The sequence below is a fragment of the Cygnus olor genome, chromosome 15 (assembly GCF_009769625.2).
Source record: "Cygnus olor isolate bCygOlo1 chromosome 15, bCygOlo1.pri.v2, whole genome shotgun sequence".
In the NCBI taxonomy this organism is placed as follows: domain Eukaryota; kingdom Metazoa; phylum Chordata; class Aves; order Anseriformes; family Anatidae; genus Cygnus; species Cygnus olor.
The window spans coordinates 7,812,341-7,834,167 of NC_049183.1; the positions used below are offsets into that span (position 1 = coordinate 7,812,341).

Consider the following 21,827-nt stretch of genomic DNA (forward strand, 5'->3'; position numbering starts at 1 on the left):
CCATGGTTAGAAATTACAAGTCTTGGTATATACAGCTGCATATAAAATACTTAGGAAACCACCAACCAGGCTGATACATGGGCAGCATGTTTTAAAATTACACAACAAATGGTTCAAATGATAAAAATACAGTTCATAAGTTTTGAATAAAAAGATTTGCAGTTTTAAAAAAAGCAAAGTACAAACATGTATGAGTAACTCCACAGTGACATTTCTCTTACACATGTAATGAGAACAAGTGTTTCTCGGTTTTGCTCAAAATATCAATAAACTGAAGGAAGAATATTTATTCTTGCAAGGACTACTTATAAAGATTTTGCCAACTACTTGGCAGCAGCACTGAAAGATCATTAGTAGAAAATACACAGTATGGGGACTAGAGTAAGTAAGAAAATACATCAAGTTTTACAAGCATTACTGTTACAATTTCCTATCAGTTTATCCACTTTGGTAATTAACTGTTCAGATTTGATTCAAAGCAACACTTATAAATCAAATTATTCTTTTCATTGTTTTACATTAGTTCTAATCTGCTACATGCAAATTAAACTGAGACACTGAAAATAAGGTTAACAACCTGAAAGCCAAATAAACACACTTCTTTGTAATTGAAAAAAGGTTACTTGTCCACAGCAGTATTCTTTCCTCTTCTCTGTTCACTGTCTACTAATTGGTGACTTTATTATGACAGTTTTCTGTACATTAAACGTTTCCTCAAGTGTTAAAGCCAGTTTCTAATTCTACATAATTTGTTGAAAGATCATGAAAATGAACTCTAAGATCATTTGTCCTACCTTAATGCTAACAAGCAGAAGGCACAAATACATTAAAAACAGAATAAACTATTAATAAGAATACTAGATTCTTAATCTATTGTCTTATGATTGTTAAACATTGTTAAATATTTTAACAATTTGTTAATTGTTAAATATTTTCAGATTTCACTGCTACTTGATGACAACATATCAGCAGTAAAAAATATTTCATTTTCTCAATTTTTAAATTAGCTGAAATACTGAGTTTGGCATTTTCTCTGTCAAACTTCAGTTTTGTATTTGAACATGATCTCCCTGATTTCTATTGTAGTAAGCAAGAAAATAAGAATGAAAATAAATAGTTCTCCATAGTCTTTTCTACATTACTGTCCTCTGCTAAGTTTCCTCCTCTGTGCTCCGATTTTTTGCATAGTAAAACAGCGGATAGTGTTTTGTTACTATGCAGTAATGGTTCTAGGTCATCCTGTGGAACATGGTCCTCTTGTGGTCCTGGAGGTTCCCTAAACCTGAGGCATATACCTAAACACCAAACTTAGTGTGGGTATCAAGGAAGGTGTTGATTTCAACACAAGCTCTTTCTTTCAATGCCACTACAATTTCAAGTGAGCACATCACCTTCACTAGCCTCACAAACAGAGATGCAATGAGTAACATCAATCAGGTACAGACCTGGTGGATATAAAAGCACACAACACCATTTTCCAAAACTTGTGAAATAGCCATGATTATGAATTTTGCACATGGACGACTGTTTTATCAATATGCTATTTGGGTACCTAACAATATCGAGGATTTGTAGAAAATTTGAAAGCCATAGACTGATCTAAACTCAGAGATGCTTTTTTAGCAGAATTTAGCTACAAAATTGCTCTTTAGGTACTAATTTAAGATTGGATTGATTAATCTAGAAATGTGAAGACAGCTGCTATTCTATTTAAAAAATATAACTAAGATTAGAGAGAAAAAAACCTCTTCTGAAATTTAGCAACATACCAAACAGACAACAATGCCCATAAAAATTAAAAATAAGAAGCAGTATTGAAACAAAAGTAGTTAGTAGTGACAATATTTCTTCCCATGTTTATTACCAAATATTTTAATGTGTAAGATCCTGCATAAACCTCTCATCCTGTACTGAAAGTTAGAATCATAGAATCATTTAGGTTTAAAAAGACTTCCAAGACCATCAAGCCCAACCCTTAACCTAGCACTGCCAAGTCTACCACTAAAACACGTCCCTAAGCACATCTATACATCTTTTGAATACTTCCAACCACTTCCCTGGGCAACTTCAATGACAATCTTAGAGTTGGCTAATGTCTCATCATAGTACTCTTCCAGGAGTACAATGGATGGCACCCAAAGAGCAGATACTTTTTCTGAGACCTGGTATGATGAAAAGTGATTCTGGGATTATGCACGATTAAGGGAGAACTTTGACCCAAAGCTAAAGCACTGAAAGAAAAAGCAATGCAAAATTTTTTGAGTTGCTCAACTGTTTTCTACATATCAGTTATGTAACTGAAGTTATAATTCAATTAGTATTTAAAGTAATTAGGATGAAAGACTTAAAATAAGCTTAAAGGAAGGCTTTCCTAATTTACTGAAGTGGCTGGTATCACTTCAAAAAAAGAGAACGAGTTATATAACAAAGAGGAAAATACATTGTTTCTAATTACAAAACTCTACTAGAAATTAAAAGTGCTTGATTTTCTAATACATGAAAAAGCAGAAAAGTTCTAAGTACTTTCATTTACTAGGTTAGTAGACAACACACTACTTTAACTCTGGACTTCAGTTATGTCAAGCAAACAGATCTATGATTTTATTGGTGAATTCCATATAAACATATATCACTTATTATTCCAGTTCATGTGCATTACTACTCATTTCATGTCATGTGTGCCAAGCTCACCTACTCATTTTTATGGAACACTTGGGAACTCATTTTAACTCAGAGCAGTTACTATCTATAAACATTCACAATCCATACTCACTCAAGTCTGAACGCCACTAAGAAATCTGCAAGCATCATTTTTTCTATTTGCTTTTGAAATTTTATTTCATATGAAATAATGTTGTATGAATTAATGATGGTGATTTTTCTTCCATAGACGAAGTTGCCACAGATATAATTAGAATGATTCTGGCATTTTAACAATACAAGCATTAATGCGGTCTTAAGCCAAATGTGTCATGAAGATCTTTGGGTATTATAATCATTATCTCAGCTTTCCTTCAATGACTGAACTGTTCATTATGATTGGTACTTCTTAGATATTTGATACAAGGACAATGATATGAAGGCAAAAAATATGTATAATGAGAAAATCCGATATAAAAGGAAAAAAATGGTTAATATAAGGAATGCTGATTTAAGCACTGAGTGATTTATTATAAAAAAGTTTTTACAGTCACAAGCATGATTTAAATCTCAAATAGTTGATTTATGATAGTTAAATTTAATTTTCAGATCATTCCTACATGTAAAGATGAATTACTTTGATTACTTCTCACTCTATACTGGTTTCTAGAAGTATACTGCAGATTTTGCCCATATAGCAGGTGCAAAAATTATTTATCATAACCACCCCTGTGTGTGTGTGGTGTGTGTAAGAAAGGTTTCTTTCCAATACTGTGAGTTATTTTAATTACCTTGTTTCCAATGGCCTTTTTTGGTGGAAAATTAAAAGTCCTTACTTGCTGGTATTTATTCTGTAACTTATGATGTAAGCTTCTGAATTCTGCATACCTTCGATACACATTCCATTCATCATCCTTTATTCTAATATAAACCTGCAAAACAGACATGGAAGAAAATAATTTTAAGCCAAACCATTGAAGTAATGTACCTCCTTTGCTCTTTAAAGCTTCACAATATAATATCTTCACATTCATTTTGCAACAGTACTAGAAGTTCCAGGATCACTTATCCACAGGTACATCTCTGATTGTACATTTGCTGCTTCTGTTGCTGCAGGTCATTAATCTAATTCTCTCCCTTCTTCCCCCTCCTTCCCTCTTTCTGTCCTGTTGTTATATTAATCAAGAAAAACATAGCCTGCTCATTTTAAGCTGACTCCGGGGCAACCACGGTAGTGCTTTTTGTTACCATGGTTTCCAGTGTATTCTACTGGCCAGTGAGCAAAGGGAAAAATAATTCAATACCACTATAAAATTGATGTCTATGTATTCAACACAGTTTTTCAACTTTGTAAATTGGCTTTGTAGCATCAGAATTGCGTAATATAATTTTATTCAAAGTATGAAACTTAATTTACTTTCTAAAAAAAATTATATTGAAAAATAAACTAGAAATCTTATTGTTTATAAAATATACACAATTCATTCTTTCTGCTTCTATAGGACATTAAGTATAATTTAACACAGCTGTAGCTTTTGTGATTCTGTAGGGTTTTTTCCACTCAATTATTTCATGAGCATATTACCAATTATATGCTAAATAGTCACATTCTCTAGGAAAAATTCATACAGAAGTGAAATGTACTTACTGAAATCTGAGATTTCATTCATTACCAGGGAATAACCTCTACAGAAATGATCTCAGTTTTTAAAAATGCTGAAACAGCACAGGTCAGAAACTATAAGCCAAGCATCAAATCTCAAGGTCCAGAGTCTCTGTGATTCTGTAAAGTTTTCCTTAGCTTCCTCAGTAGAATCTGTACCTTGCTCATTCTCATGCATATAGGCGTGTTTGTGTGTTGTATGCATGTTAATAATCTCAGTATTTTGCATCATAAATTAAGCTGGCATAGTATTGATTATATAACATTGCCTTGTTTCTCCAAGAAAAAGGAGTAATTCAAGAAATTGACCATCCTACAAAGAGTGGGCAGTAATATTAGAACTACTGAAATTTGTATTTTGATGTCTGATGCCACCTCTGAATTGAAACCTTTCCTGATGACTGAATCATTCACCTGGCCTTTGTCTTCTAGATTTGCTGAGTCCTTAGGAAAAAATAAACACAAAATTTTACTAAGGACTCATGGTATTTTAGAGATCTACTGGTGTCTGGTGAATGTAGCCTTCCTTTAGTTTAGTCTTTAAGAAGATCCTCTTAAGAGATTTTAAGGTCCTCATCTCTAGAGACACCTGGTTTCTCAAATAATAGGAGGATTCTGTCTTCTTGTAACAAAATGCAACATTTTCTAACAGATATCATACGTCTGTCAAATTATAGTATTTCACTGAAAGAAATATTCATAAAATCAGAGTCTATTGGATAACAACTATATTTTTTGTCATTACTGTACATCATTTCATCATATTTCATGACTATAACCAAAAATGAAGACTGTAATTCCAAAATTGGCACATCTAAGAATGTTAGACATTGACAGTATTGTGTGAATTACATATGCACACAAACAAAAATAAACTGGTTTTGGCAACAGGAATTCAGATCATGTAATGATAAAGACCCTGTACTAAGTCTGCAAGAAGTATACAGATTTTAATCGTGAAAGTAAAGCCAGGATGAAAATAATTAGACACCTACAAGACTGTCTTATAATAACTGAGTATACCTCTAAACAAAATGATGGAAAATATGAAATGCAAGTATTTTGCATGATTTCTGTAAATTACTATAGAAAAACAAACTGTAATGGTAGAATAAAATTCTATTAATATAATAAACACTATTTTAATTATTCTTTGTTCAGATATAACCTCTCTCTGCCTATTCTCATGACCAGTATATTGTCTGAAATTGTCTACACTCCCAAAATTAATTTTTCAGCTAGACTACAAAAAAAAGTTAAAAGCACTTTTAACCAAATTGTTTAATATAGAAATCATAATTTAACTAAGCAGTTATCTTTGCACATGTGATTCAGAGAATAATGCAGTTCAATATTACCTGTTAAAGTGTAACCCATAGTTCACTAATTAAGGAATCCAGTACACTATAATTGCAATTTTTAAGTACTGCAAAAACACATATTAATTTCTTAGATAAAATTTCTTCCTGTTCTTTTATGTACATAGATATTGATTTCTTTTAGACAATAAAGCATGAAAATGCAACATTTGGAACTCTGTGCCATATTCAATTTATTGACAACTGTATAATAGACTATGAAAGGCATATTGAAGTTCATGATTTAGTACACATTTAAAGTTTTATTATCTCAAAAGGGAATACTATTCACAAGCCAACATATTTCAAAACACTTAACACAAATTCAATTGGTAAATCAAGCAAAGTAAATCCTAAAGATAAAACTGCTTGGATAAATTTATTCTGATTTAGTCCTACAAGGCATACGGGCAGTTATCCTCATTTAAATGAAATACAGATCATACAACCTAAGGACAGGACAAACAGAGAATAATTATCTTTGTAGTCAAAAATTTGAAATACAATCAAAATCAAGCACCTTGAGATGTCTTAAAAGTAGTTAGATCTATTCCCATAATTTTCAATATATCCACAATTTCATTTGTGATCTTTTAATGGGAAATCAATGTAATCTGTGGATGCTAATTACAGAATACACTAAACAGATGCTATGGTGATGATGATCCTCAGTTTCTGAACAAGAGAAAGGTTCCAGGTTTTTTAAGCCACATTTTACCCTAGGAACAGTTTCCTTGCTGCATAGGGAGACAACATCAATAACCCCAAATTGCCTCTACTATCTAAAAATTACTGTAGCTTTTATTCATTGAATATCTAAACACTGCAGAACTACTCAGGTGAGGCAGAATAATTTTATCCCTACTGAACAGATGGAAAAATTGAGTCAAAAATACTCCTTGCAACTTGTTCAAGAAGCCTCTGAGAAATCTCTAACCAGGTATTGCTTCCAAACTCAATGGCCCTTCTTCCCAAGGAAGGGCCAAAAGGAGAAAAGGGCAGATGCAGAAACCCATTGCTCTAGTCACAAAAACATTCCACCAGCTCTGTAATTACCGAGGCAGGAATCAAAGAAAGCAAGTCGAGCCGACTCATCCCCAGCTCACAACAGCAATTCCAGTGATCTCAGCACAAAAGCAGACAAACTATAATTAACTTCTTGTGGACAGGGGGACTTTGAGTGACAAAGGGATCAGAGGGAAGCAAAGAGTTTGAAACAAGGGGCATGTAGGGGAAATGGAGATGCTTGGATTTTTAAAAAGGAAAATTTAAAGAGATAGACAACAGGGAGCAAAATATGGAGGACTGGAGAAAAAACAGGTTTGAGACATAAGGGACTGAGTCACAGGATATAACAAAAGATATATGTGAGGCTGTGGGTGATATTCTAGAGTGTCATACATGAAAGACAGGAGGTGAGTAATGATGAGAAGCCTGATGGATGCAGCTAAACCATACTAACATACCCTTCACCGAAATGGATTAAAAGACTTCTGTGTATGCTTGTCCCAAATTATCATGCTGCACCTCAGAGGGACACTACTTTCTGCTACTGAAAAAAACTAAGCATATGCCATGTAAATACAGAACAGTATTTTAGGATCATGCTCTAGAAAGTTTAAAGGACTACTCAGGGCCTCATTCTTTGATCCACTTAAAATTCAATTCCAGATGACATTTCATTTCAAATGCCCAAATGTTTTCCTGAAATCATCCAATTCCTAACCTAATTAAGTAATCTTCAAGCTTTTTACGCATTTATAGAGCAAACCAAAATCATTTCTGGCATGGTTATTAGATTGTAGACTTAAGATTTTGCTTTAATATTCTCTGGTACATCAAGAAATGAATTAAGTAGCTTTTGCCTGTAATTTAGGAGCACTTCCCAGTTGAGTCTCCAAAGACTGACCAATAACCTTTTCGTAGCAATGATTTACAACAGCTGAAAGAAAAAATTTAGTTAATAAGCACATATAATGAATTAGTCTGCTATTTTCTCATCACAAACATATTTGAAGTCAAAGATTTGAAGACAAATAGCTGAAACAGTAGTAATTTAATAGTGTTTTGTTTTTTAGAAAACTACCTGATAAATTGGTATTACTGAAGTGCCCATTTGAAAGCACTAATTTAATGATTCTATACTGAAATGAGTAAAACCTAATTCCATGATACTGTTTTATTGAGATAAAAGTTTCTTTAATTGGTTAAGGAATCTTCAACAGCATTTTTGACTCAGAGCTGCTTAACAGACACTGGTAACAGATTAATAACTATTGACACCTTCAATTAGTAACCGCTGACACCACCACTTATGCATAAAAACCTAACGAAAAGAAAGGACACGGACCAAAATTCCAGCTTGCCCCAGGTCCCCGTGTAGCTTCCTGGATTAAATTCTTAGAATTCTTTCTTCAGAGGTGCAGAAGTCTCAAGAGAGTGCTTTTCTTTTTGGGTGCATAAATATCAATTAGTATATTTACAATTCAGTATTTAGTAATCTTTCAAGCACCTTTGGTAGAAAGAGATAGTGAAAGGGATATTGCAGAGAATCTTCTGTTGCACTGATGTTCAGGATTATAAAAATACCAGATGAAGCATTAGGAACAAAATTCCATAAACTGAATGACCATAAAATCTTCCCCACAAATAGGGCTCACGTTTCCTGGTAGAACGATCTGAACGCAATGAAAAATGTATGCTAGCCAGAGTACTCTGTAGATGGGAGCTCCGCAAATACAAGCCTGCCGGAGTAGAAGTCCCTGTGAGCCCATGTCCATTCCAGAGGCAAGAAAAACTTCTGAAGGAGAGAAAGTAATGCCAAAGGGAAGGCATGAAGTTGAACTCTACTATAAAACGTGCAAAATTCAATGGCACAAGATGCAAGAGAACTTGGAACATTTCAAAGGACGTAATGAATATGGAGAAAGTTTGCAAACACAAGGTCATAGTTTTCTTACGAGCATAAAAAAATGCTGGGCAGTACAAAGAAAGCAAAAGAGCCTTATTTACATTAAGGAAGCTGCTGTGACATTTGCCACCTAAGCACCATCATTTAAAAAACAAAAAAAGTGACTGAGACAAACCATATTGCTGCACTGCTCTATTTCTACTGTATCACTGTCCTTGTAACTCCCTTTTCCTCAGTAACTAAAAAAGTTTTTCTGGAGATTGTGCTGTTTGTTATAAATGCCCAAGCATGTGACAACAAAAAGAAAAATTAGCAACTGGTTTGGTAGAGACAACCCAATCAGCACAAATACAAATAGATAACATTTAAAAAAAAAAAATAGTGCCAATTTGCAGGTTAACTCAACTGAGCTATTTCCCTTGACCAGTTAAAGTTCACATTTTCTTTTAAATAACACTAATTTTGGCCTACCACTGGTCCATAGTATTAACTTTAGAACTCAGAACAGAAGAAAGTAGACATCAACTACTAGAGATGCTTTGCCCCTTTTTTTTTTCTTTGCATCCTAGACTTTCATTGTTATTAAAGAAGCTATAAATGTTTCTGGAAGAGGTGAATCTTTGCTTCATATAAACTATCTATTTAGATAGACTATCTATTTAGATAGAAAAGATTAAGATAAAAAGGATAAGAAGATTAATAATCAAACCTGCAAATTTTAACAGAACATGTATATCTTAAGAAACATACTGCTAGCACTCAGCAGGATAAACCAATGATTGAATAACCATCATTAAATGGATTTTGTGTGTCTTCTAAGACTGGCAACTTGAACATTGTGGGAGATGGGAGAAGAGATTGTACAGGGAGGAAGATATGTGCTTAATTTTCCCTCCCCCTTCCCACAATAGGATCAAGAAAGCTTGAAACAATTATGAAATATATGCAACAGATTACTCTGATTACCTTTTTTTTCCATATACCATTTCTACCACTTTTTTTTTTTTTTTTGGGGGGGGGGGCTGAAGGACAAGGAAAAAAACATGCAAGAAGCAGCTCAAAGTGCAAGCATCTCAGCTTTTCTCCTTCTTATAGACAAAACTGGCATCAAAGCTGGCATCTCCTTTAACCTTTCACCTTTGAAATTGTTGACTTAAAAATAACATATTATACTATAAAATCATAAAACAAAAATAATTTTGTGCCAGGTTCAAACTTCAAAAAAATAACACTTTTCCTAAAATTCTCTTCTAAAATACTAAAATTATCTTCTCAAATACTTTAATTCTACTGTGATCCTCACAACTTTCGTAAATATTAACAGTCAGGAAAATTTCCCTAAAAATATATCCTCTTCTGTGACAACTGTGGAGAGAAAACATCAAGGACAAGTCAGGGACTTCTAAAAGTCCAGTTCAGAATTAAAGATGGAAGGCTGGTGGTAGTAAGAGAAGATGAGCTCATCTGCATTTGATGTTCTCTTCAGCCACCTACCCCAGCTTACCACTTTCACTGTCTCCACTATAGTTTCCCATACTGTATAAGGGAAAAGCAAAAAACAAACCAAAAAAATAACAACAACAACAGAATAGAATTGTTTAAGAATGTCTGTTAAATTTATTTAAGACAAAAGAAAAGGGGAGAAGAAACTGAAAAGCAACAATTTTGGTGCTCTGAATCATAAAGCAAAACTCTCACTAACATATAAAGAAATTATCTACTGGTTTAGAAAGTTATAGACCTGATATAACCTGGGGTATTCTTTTGTAGAGTATTGCTAAGGTAACCTGAGAAAAATTACAGAGTAATTTTTCTGTGGAAAGAAGGAAATTCATTCACTTTAGCAGGACGTGTTCTAGGATGAGCTTCTGTAACTACTACTTGTTCCGTTTCTCAAAAATTGGTTTATGATGCTAAGAAATTCTTAAAACTAATCACTCGACTTTAATGTACATCATAATTATTCAGGAATACTAAATTTTGAAAATATGATCAAAATTTACAATTTAGAGAAATGTTTTTCAGAGGACTGGAACTACCTTTTCTTCCTACTTCATAGTGGGCTTTTCTGAGAGGATGCTTGTATCTCAACCTAGTTAGGACACTTTTATAAAAATTATTTCTCTACTTAAAACATACAGAAAGAACAAAAGGTGTAAGTTCAAACAGGAAGAATATAGCAAAAAAAGAATCAGTTACATTTCTTAACTTTACTTCAGGACAATGGGATTCTGTTTGGAATATAAATTCAAGCTGAATTCTCTGAAGTTAACTTAGAAGTGGAAGAAATGAATACAAATGCAAGTTATATTTTGACACAGCTGCAGGACTGTATTTATGGTAAAGTTCCATATTTGAAAGTGATCCAATTTCAGAACTTCTGCAGTAGTGACAAACTAACAGAACAATGAAATTTCTCAGCTGTGATATGAGCAGCATTTTGTGGTTCTAGTGCACAGTTACCAGAGACATAATAGCAATTAAAGTGAATAAGCTTGTAGCTCAACAAGACTACATACTTTCTCGCATAGAGACTACAGATACCATAATGTATTTTATTTGCTATGTTAAAACCAACTTTTTGGTATTTAGTTCATAAATACAAGCAATAGGAATGTCAAGCATATGAGAGAATGCACAAAGCATGAACTTTAAAAATGACCAGTGTTGTCATACTAGACAGAAAAGTGTTATACTTTTTAGGATTTTCCGCTCACTTATATACATGCAGAATTATGCTCACTGTGTTTCTGTAGTCACAGTTCAGTTGCTATTCACCATATCAGCACTAAAGTGACTGGGCAATAAAGAACAAAAGAAGCCTACCTATGCTTTTGCTGGATGGAATCAATATTTCTATCTTTAACACTTCAAATCAGAGTAGATTTCACTCAAATAACAACATAATCAGCTCTTTCTGACAGTGAAATATTACTTGTAATACCCCAAAATAATTAGCACCATTCCACAGGGAGGCACCCATATAGTCATTGCAAAGCATGGTAACCACTGCAGTGAAAGAAGTTTCTGCAGAACGGAATACAGGTAAATGACAGAACTGACGGGCTGTTCTCCAAGTAAAAGATTTTGGGTGCTCTGACCAAGGGAAAAAGGATATCTTACCAATCAGTATGTAAATAAGATGTGTGCTACTTACTCTGGATATATAGAGAATATAAACTATGTTTTTGTTTCTCAGGTAAAAAGTAATTTGAAAACAGAAATTCTACTTTTATTTTCCTAGTATTTTTTGCATCCAGATTAGAATTGTTATAGGAATATCTGTACATTAAGTTGTATTATGGCTTCCTTTAAAAAAATAAATAAATATAAAAACATGCTATAAATAAAACCATTTTTCTTCTCTCTCCAAGATGTTCTCTCTTGTTATTGTACACTCCCTCCATCCCAGCTGTTTAAAGCTTTCTCTCCTCTACCTACTGTCATGCTTCGCTGACATATCCTCAGGTCCCATTATGGAAAATGTAGTGCACTCACCTTTTTGGCTTAGGAAACCACTCTCTTTTTCAGAACGCCATGAATCATATCTTTCTCTCAAATTTTCCCAATCATTCTAGGCCATTTTCTTCTCTCTTTGCCCTGATCTGTTCTGAGATAGAATATGATTAGAAGACTGCACTCTTCTTTCTCCTTTTTGCCTGCTTACTGCCACAGCTGCTAAAGTAATCGAATTCCTCATTTATCAGGGAAATGAAAATCAAGTCTGAACTTAATTTTTTTTCCAATTCTTTGCATACTTTTCAACTTTCTTTCCCTTTTTTTTAAAGTGTTTTTTTCATTATTTTTTATTTATTTTTTTTAAAAAACTGTCAATGCATTGTCTTCTACTGTTAAGACTTCTGACTTTGAAGAAGCACCTTGCCAACGCTATGAAACTGCTGGCTCTCTCACCCAGGGAATTTGCTGGTCACTCTCCCCACAAAAGCTCCTAGTTCCAGACACTGTTTTCCTCCTCCTCAATGCTGCATTTCTGTGAGAAGTATTCTCTCTGATTAAGCAGGAGCATTCAGATGCTGTGAAACCCCCTCTATTTGAAGGTATATTGCTATTCCTTCAGAGAGGAAGTGGACAAGAAAAACAGAACATCACTTAAAGTAATAGAAGAAATATCATGAGGAAAAAAATATCAGTCAGTCAATATTAAACAGTAAAATTTTCAAGATGCAGAAGAATTAAGTTAGAATAAAAGAATGTTTACTGATGATAATCTATGGAGGGCTCCTATTGATACACAAATAATAGCAGCCTTGTCTGATTAGCATGTTTATCTTTAACCTTGTTTTGTGTAACCTGAAATGTTTATTACTCTGCAAACAAGGAGGACTGCAAGTAGCCGTGTAAATACTGGTATCACTTTAAAAATAACAAAATCTGTTTCATTATCTTAAGTGTCAGCCATTGGTAATTATAACAACAAAAGGCATGACTAATGGCATTATGGCATTTGCTGTACACTTCTCAGGAAAGTGCAATCCATATGTATGCAGCAAATAGCACGATATTCTACAGTTGAGAAATACGACAAAGTAATACTATTGCAATAGCCATCTTGCTTTACAGTCACTAAACAAAACTGCAACTAACTATCACCACCTAGAGGTAAAGTGTAAATGCAATTTTTTTTTTTTCTTAAATTCTGATCTGGATTCTGTCTTTATGCCTGTGAATATAGTAGACAAGAAATTATTTTCTAATGGTAGGCTGACTGACCAACATCTTGCTCACAACAAAGACTGGCATCAGACTGCACAGATCATCAACAGCAGTCATCAAAAAAAAAATAGTTAACTAGAATACAGGATGTTTGTAAGAGAAGAGTAGCATGACCCTGATTTTAGAAAGAAGCCTAACATTTAAATTTGTCTGTTTAAAGGACTAGGCTTTCTTAGCTGTTACTTTTTACAAAATATTAGTTTCTTTGTATGTGGACAGGTCCTTAAATGTTTATAACTGATTAGTTTGCCACTTACTAATAGCTGTCACAAACTTTATAAGAGAATAAACCTCTGAAGCTTATTCTGGAGTCAAAGTAGATAACCCATAATTTTTCTAATGCTCTTGTTAGAAGATATTGTTATAACAATCCAATCTGAGCTCCTGACACAGATAATTTGCATTCAATAATACCTAAGTAATCCCTATGATTTATTGATTCATAACAATGATATCAACGGGTCATCAAATTCACCTCTCTACTCAGGTACAAAATATACTACTATGTCAGCAGTAATACACTGCAAGACAATATTCAAGATACAAACCTGAAGCAAAACAAAACAGAGTAAGTATAAAGAGAAAGGCTGTGTTTCTGAATACATTAGAATAAGCTTGCAATGCATAGGAGATGAACACTAGTGGAAGGAAAGGTTTCCTAATCATACTTGTTATTTCCATTTTAGGACTACATTATACCTTCTTATCATAGCATTACAAGAGCAATTCATGTTGGGTTAATCCTACACCATGACCTTCAAGTTTCTTCCAATGTACAGCTACTGCAAGGCATACCGATTTCAACACTTACAGTTCAGAATATTCTTTGGTGAATTCTGAAATGTATTTTATCCAGTACACTTAGAAATGAACATAAAATAGTGATATATACCCAGAAAAGTTGCCCATCTTCCAAGATATTGCTATCCGGGGATTTCTTGATAAACAAGCAACATCTTTTGTGTTTGGATTGATTTTCTTCAATTTAATTAGCCCAATAATTTCCTAGACCCATGTGAACTTAGCATATTTGCAAGCTCTGAGGCAAGACGACTCAAATTCCAATTATGTTGTGGAGAAAGCCACTGTCACACTTATTTTGAAACTGCAAACCAGTGGTTTCAATAGATGCTTTAATCTGCATATTGAAACAGTTTAAAAATCTCTCCATGCCTTTCAGGACTTGAAAGATTGCTACTGTATTCTCCCTCTTAGTTGTTTTTCTTGCAGGCTAAGAATTCCTCATATGCTGCTCAAATGAAAAAGCTTCCAATTTTTACTTTTTTTTTTTAATCTATCATTTTCCATCCATGCCTATATTCTTTCTAGTTCCATTTTTAAGAGAGGAGAGGACTAGAACTGCACACAAATAAGCTAGAGTTTATACATGGCATAATAGTGTTTTCTGCTTTTCTATCACCTTCCTAATGATTTCTAACAGTTTGCTCTTTTAAGATTTCCCTAATCCCTTTTTAAAATTGTGTCAGATTAACCACTTTAAAATTTTCTGGTACCCAGGCTAGAAGCTATTTATCACAACCAGTTTTCAGCTATTTCATCCTGGAATTCCTGATGAATTGCAAGGGTAGATTTATTCATTCATTCAAGAACCTCTACTGATATTTCCATTTACGATAGACAATCTGCTAATTCTCCACAAGGAATACTCCAGAATGGGAATACCCTGTAACACCTCTGTAGTGAACAGAAGTCTAAAAAAATATGCATTTTTCTGTTACTGTTTTATGTTCTGAGACCTTTTTTAACTGCTTGAGTATTTGCTCCACAGACTCTAGCAACTGGCCTCTTCCTGACAACCCAAAATCATAACATCCCCAAATCCTGACTCAAACCGTTTTTTTCCCCCCCACATTTCTTCATTCATGTAGCAAAATATTGGACCTGCACCCCTCTGATGCTTCCATACCCTCCTTTACCCTGTATCAGTGAATATCAAATGGACCAATATCTTCCCTAGCATTTGTTAGTAGCACATCTATAAACATAGATCTTCTCTCTCTCCATTTAGCAGGTAAATTTCCTTATGTTACCCTAGGGAATGACAAAATTGAATTTCACAACACATAGCTACCTCTTCTCAGTAGGGATCTCCATTTTCAGATGACTATTCGCAGTACAAGAGGAAAGAAAGATTTAAATGCCTATTTAATTTTGGCAAAAATTGCAAATGGCAGATTTTATTTTTTGTATTCTTGTTGTCACCATTTATTTATTGTAGCCATCTCAATGTTGGTCTATTATTGTTAAATAGTGATATTTCAGAAAATAAAAATATTTTGGAAGCGAACATAATAAATACACAGAAGCACACGGCCAATTCTAATCAGCTTTTTTTACTAAAATGTATATACTGTCTAATTGTTTTACCATCCATAGTTGAATGACATATGTCTATGGCTTCTGTTAATTTCAAAGAAAGTACTAGATGGTGCTAAGATGTGAGTGATGATTATTCTGCCACTCACAACTATCCCTCTTGAACTCAAGTCATTAAAAATCAGAATAAAATTTGGCTGTTTCTAGACCTTGCTTTTAAAGTCTTAAGATTCATAACCAGTAAATGCTGCCAGTTAATTACTGCTAAAGGAGTGTGGGGTAACTCTGCGAACATAGAGGTCTGCTTAAAATTTCCACATCTAGTAGGATTCTCTATAAAATGCTGCTTGCTTCAAGAGTGAAAAACTTGATTTCTGAGCTTGTCCAGAATCCTTAATCCTTAACAGAAATTCAAAAAAAGAAAAAACTATTTGATGGTTGAACCTACTTGATAATATAGCCAAATGCAGCTGGGAACTTTGCATCTACATCACAACATCTGGTGGTTGTTTTTTTCTATTTTGTTTTGTTTTTTTGAGGACAGAAGATACACTGATTTTGAACATGACATCTGAAACATACCAAAATATTAACATGACATAAGAAGAAATACTTGGAAATGCCCTTCAAAAGCATTAAAGTCTGCTGTAAAAAACAAACAAAACAAAAAAAGGAAGACCATAACAAAAAACACTATAACAAAACTCCTGCTGGAATTGGAGTCTATTCATATCTTCTTTATGATGCTCAGGTCTGGCCCTCCTGAGATATAAATTAAAGTTAACATGCCGTTCATTTCTCTTCCTGTTTCAAGGAGCACAAATGGAAAATCGGCATTGATTCTGAAGAGGCACAGGTACGCAGGTTTATTTTTCCTAACTCTTAATATTTCCAAGAAGAATCACTTATAACTCCAGGATAAAGGATGACAGATACTATACTTATAGGTTCATACTTTTCAAACGTTATTCGACACACTCTGCAAATATATCCACCCTTTTTTGGCCATTTCCAAGCCACATAATAAGTATGTCATAGTTTATTTTCTGCTGAAAATATCTATTTATGAAGAAAAAGGGACAGAAGATGCACGACAGTTCTCAAGTGCGTCAGTAATAAAACTGACGTAGCAAATCTCTGCACACTGTCTTTTCTCTCCATCAACTGAACGAATGCTGTAAATTTGCAATTTCTAATCAACGGAGGTTGACAAGACAGCCCACAACAGGAGAGGAGAGAAGAGGAGGACAGTGTCTTTAGCTTTTCAATAACTTTTTTTTTTAAAAAAAAAAAAAAAGGAAGAAATCAGTAATTGTTTCAAATATATTTACATGAACTGGATATGGAAAAGCAGTGGTCAAGGTCCATGCCTTTTTGCGACACCTGCACTTGGCAGCAACATCTTACCTCAAGACTATTATGCATACAATCTCATTTTCAGGCAGGCTAAGCATATTTCCAATTCATGTACAGTTATAAGTATTTAGCATATTTGAAAATTATGCTTACCCAAAACAAGTTTGAAATTTTGCCTCTTCCAATTGGCACATTTCTGCCTTCTCCATTTATTTCATAACTTTTTCCTCAGAACTCACCAGCACAATTAACAGCCCATTTTTACGTCCAAGTTATGGTTACCAAAGCATTCAGAGAAATCTGAACTTCAAATTATATTGGCAATAATCTCAACAATATCAAAATGCTGCAATACCTCTACCAAGAATTCTCAATTTCCTTTACATTGATATATTACAAGCAGAATTCTCACACAGCTGATACAAAGAGTTACAAACACTTTTTTATTTTCTGCTGTGGAGAAATAAGTGATAAAATATCCAAAATAACGTTTATTATGAATAAGAGGACTCTCAAAAATGAGCTCAGTCATTTATCCTAATTGTCACTCCTAGTCCTTGTCTGTTCATTACATACTGGTAGCCTGGTAAATATTCTCTTCCACAATTTCAACATTGAATCAAATTCCCTGTAATCAGGAGCACGTTTTGGCAGAGATTTAACAAGATAAATGCACAGTGCTGTTATTGAGGCTATTCTGAAGTTTTATAAATTAATGCTTTCCTGATAGCTATAAAATGCAGAATATATATTCAGTAAGCACATGACTACATATCTGATCAGAGATGTGGCAATCACTTAAACTCCAAGTGTTTAATCATAGTGTTATAATGTGCTATATAGAGAACATAGGTTTATTTTTGGAAAGATTTCTTTTTTTTTTTTTTTCAGGTGCACGGTGGCAGAAAATAGTTATTTGCTAGACAGATACTCTTATCCATCATACTACAAGAGATCAAAAATTAGTAGGAATGCCATTGATGTATTCTCCCATAAGGAAAGATCTTAACAAGTACTAAGATCAAAGTTTAATAGAAACGACAGAAGTTTTAGGTCACTTCTACAGGTAGCTTTTGCTCACTTTTCTTTTTAAAATTTCAAAAGACAAAGTTGAGCAAATACACAACTGCTCACCAGAGGAATTCTGTGGTATTCTGTGCTGTTCTGTAATTAAAGACAAACAACTCTGACCATGGATATTCTATGTCTATAATAAATAAGACATTTCTACCTTTCCATGTCACATATCTCCATTAACTTCCTAGTGTGAATAGATAACAAATAGCACATTCAGAAAAATAACTTGTACATTTTTCAAATAAATATACCAATAAACAAATTTTGCATACTGATGTCCAACATGACATATATGCATAACAATATATTGCAGAAATAAGTAAATTCTCAAAGCTGTCTTTTGACAATCTAGAATTTCAAATATTTTTAGAATCTTCCAATGATATTTTGCTTCATTTCTTCCTCTTGTTAAAAGGCCCACCCTTTAATCAGAAGTTCTTTGTTTTCCATCAATGCTGAGTAATTGATGAAGTCTATTAAAACCCACTCTGTTAACAGCACAACTTATTTTCTAAAATGCCACGCTAATGATGGAAATGATAAGGTGCAGAAGCACAATAAAGAACAAAATTTAGTACAAGTCACTGTAGTTAGGCCCTTATCCAAAGCCAACTGAGACCAATGTCTCACCCTCCACTCACTTAAGCAGGTTTTGGATAAAGCCCTGAACCTGCTATAAACTGGGAAGCTAGGTTTATTTCTTCCTATTAAGAAAACATGCCAAACGTCTATAATACACATGAATTCCCCGTGCTTTCTTGGCTTTCTTGGTATCTTTTTTTTATAGTCAAGTACAGTCAAATTTTGTCAAAAACTCTGAACTCTTGAGTAACAAAGTTTGATAGCAAGTTACCAGCAAATTAAAAGTAAACAAAATTCTTCCAAGATCTAAGCAAAAGAGTAAATACACCTTATATTTTAATGAAGTAGAATATTAAGTGACATTTAGTTATTTATATTGTGCAAAATATAAACTAAGATTTTCTAAATGATGAGTCATTTGGAAAAATCTCAGATCCAGGTTTACACTTCCAAGCAACACAGTCAATTGACTTCAAGATCATGTGCAACAGTATCAGAACAGAACTGGTGATGCAAGATGTTTCAGCTGATGGGTACCCAGCTTGGAGTTGCTGCATAGGTTTCTTCTGTGGGATTTTGTTTTTTTGAGACAAAGGCATTGGCACAGCCTCAATATTTGTTTCTGCCCTACAAAGCAAGTCTTTAAGAATTCTTCTATCAAAGGAATCACAATAAATGCCATGTACTATGCACCCAAGTTCTCCACCTTCCCAGGCAGTGATAATCGCAACTTCTCTCAAAGCTTTAGTATCTTACACAAACATATGCAAATGGAGTGTCTGCACTACCACATAGCACATTATGCTACCCAACCATTCACAGTGAGACTGTAAAAGTGAAAGCCTTAATAGAAGTGCATGTTTTAAGATAATAGCTGCCAGAATGCTTTTATCTGTCAACCAAATTATTTCCCAGGTTTGCTCATTACTTCGTTCTGCCCCATTAGCAAAAGTATGCTAATGAAGAAGGATTTACTTCAACAATTTCCTTAGAAAAGTAGAGATAGACACTGAGAACCTTCCAATATGTCAGCAGGTTGATGAACAGGGCAACATGAGACACAAACAGGAGAAACGAGAGCTCCTCCAGTCATCACAGAACTGCAGCAGCATTACAGTAACAGAGATGTGGTGGGATAGAGTACTTCTAAGAATTTCTGTTTTAGCACACTGGTATCTGGGTTTGGGAGCATGTAGGCAGTTACAGTACAATGGAAGAACAAGTGAGAGACAGAAATGCAATAGGGAATTAGCAAAAATAATCACACTTGTCAACATGTTAGCCTTCCACACGCACTCGTGCACCTAAATCTGACTGACTGCTCAACACTTTTGAATAAATTACTAACTCAGTACAACTTCAGTATTGCCAGCTTTTCTTTGCATTAGCTGAAGACTTATTTTTCATTATACTTTACTGGCCAAAAAGGTGGTGTTTTCCTGTATTTTTCAACTACCCACTAACAGTCCATAAATAATTCAGAATTCTATAAAAATCATTGTTCAAAGTGAGAGGAATGTTAAAAATCCCCAGAAATCTTGTTCAAAGCTTAGTACACATGGCTGAAACACAGGAAAGAGGAAAAGTTTTCTAGCAGCATAATAATTATACTAATTATAAAAAATGCTCAAAATTATAACATTTTATAATCATAATAATTATAAAAATAATCCACAAAGAGAAATACAAGTAGATTGATACAGCACATCAAAGAGCTGTTTAAGGCTAGCCCTGCCATTCTGCTTATAGAATGGCTATAATTGGTCTGAAGATGAAAATCCATGAATCAAAAAACAGTATGGGATTTCAATGCTTCAGCTACAAGGCAGGCTAGAGTGCAAACTCTAAATTTAGACCCAGCAGAAGCAAAACCCACTATGAACATATCCAATGACACACAGTCAAGGCTTTCTGCACTATTCAAAATATTTTTGAGCTACTAAGTAATCCCTATCTGTCTGTCTGTCAAGTAACATTTCTGGTCATTGATATTGCAGAACTGAAATAGAGTAATTACAACATGCATATTGAATAAGGCATTACTGGTCAGCATTGAATTGTTGTGCTCTGAATAAACCATTTTATTAACATGCTTTTACACTATTAAGAGCCACCAATCAAAATAATGCTATTTTGAGGATCGCTGTCATCCTATGTATGAACACGTATGAAGCTACTGCTGATGTCCATTAATTGATCTCTAATAAAATTATACTGAGATAAAATATTAAAATGTTCCATTCCAGTCAGAAAGTGTATTATTGAATTTCTGTTAGAACTTGTTACTTACCTGATAAACATGGAATGCATTAGCAGCTTTTCCACGCAGAAAGACAGAGGGAATCCAAACATTAATAAGAGCACGATTTGATCTGAGGAGATGAGAGATAAATTTAAAATAGATAATCATGTTTACATATTAAAATTGCAAAGTAGCTACCTCCAGGTATTTAGATAATGATCAAGGTCATCAACAAAGCAACTTAACATTTCAAATGGAATATCAGAAAATTTGTAGTTCTGCCTGAGCCTGTTATACTTACTATATCTAGAAGCGTTCCCTAAAATTAACATAACTGGGGAAAAAATGAAGCAAATCACCTTTTCTTTTCCCAGTGTAAATTTGACAACATTTGATTATACACATGAAACAAAAACTACTTATTTCAACAAGTTCAACATTGTGGTCCACAAACTCAACAAAAAAAAAAATGAGTTCATCAAATAACAGAAGAGCACTGGACAGTTATGGAGAAGCAATTTCCACCCTCTCTCTTTATGATTTACTTCCAAATTTCTGCAATAGAAAAACACCAGCTATATTTTCACCCCATCATCCTCAAAAAGCTAGATTCCTTAGTTGGACTAATAAAAGCAAAGCTTCAAATCACACCACTCCAAAGTGATCTGTGGTGACCTACTTTTTTTTTTTTTTTAATAGTACTATTTGTATGCATTGAGATGAGAAAAATGAGAAGGACCATCATGTTATTAGTATCATCTAGAATCTACCAAAACCAAAGCAACAGGAAACAGTAACTTTTTGGTGCTGTGCTAGAATACTAGGTTCTAGGACACTGGAAAACCTAGTTTTCTTCAAGAAAACGTCCATGAATCTGAATGCCTTGCATACAACATTATTAAAAACTATACTACAGCATGGACCATG

General features: G+C 33.9%; 1 protein-coding gene across 3 annotated transcripts in view; it reads right to left on the bottom strand.

Annotated features, from left to right (window-relative positions):
- The window catches only part of SNX29 (sorting nexin 29), a 139,684-nt gene that overhangs the window by 49,462 nt on the left and 68,395 nt on the right, over positions 1-21,827 (bottom strand). The window contains exons 18-19 of one of the 3 annotated variants that reach the window (XM_040574968.1): positions 20,949-21,030; positions 3,432-3,572 (exon numbers count right to left, since the gene is read on the bottom strand). In XM_040574968.1, the coding sequence (XP_040430902.1) occupies positions 3,432-3,572; positions 20,949-21,030 (223 nt within the window). Of the gene's footprint in view, positions 1-3,431; positions 3,573-12,403; positions 12,645-20,132; positions 20,221-20,948; positions 21,031-21,827 lie in introns of those variants that run through there. The other 2 variants (XM_040574971.1, XM_040574969.1) reach the window with 2 other exon arrangements.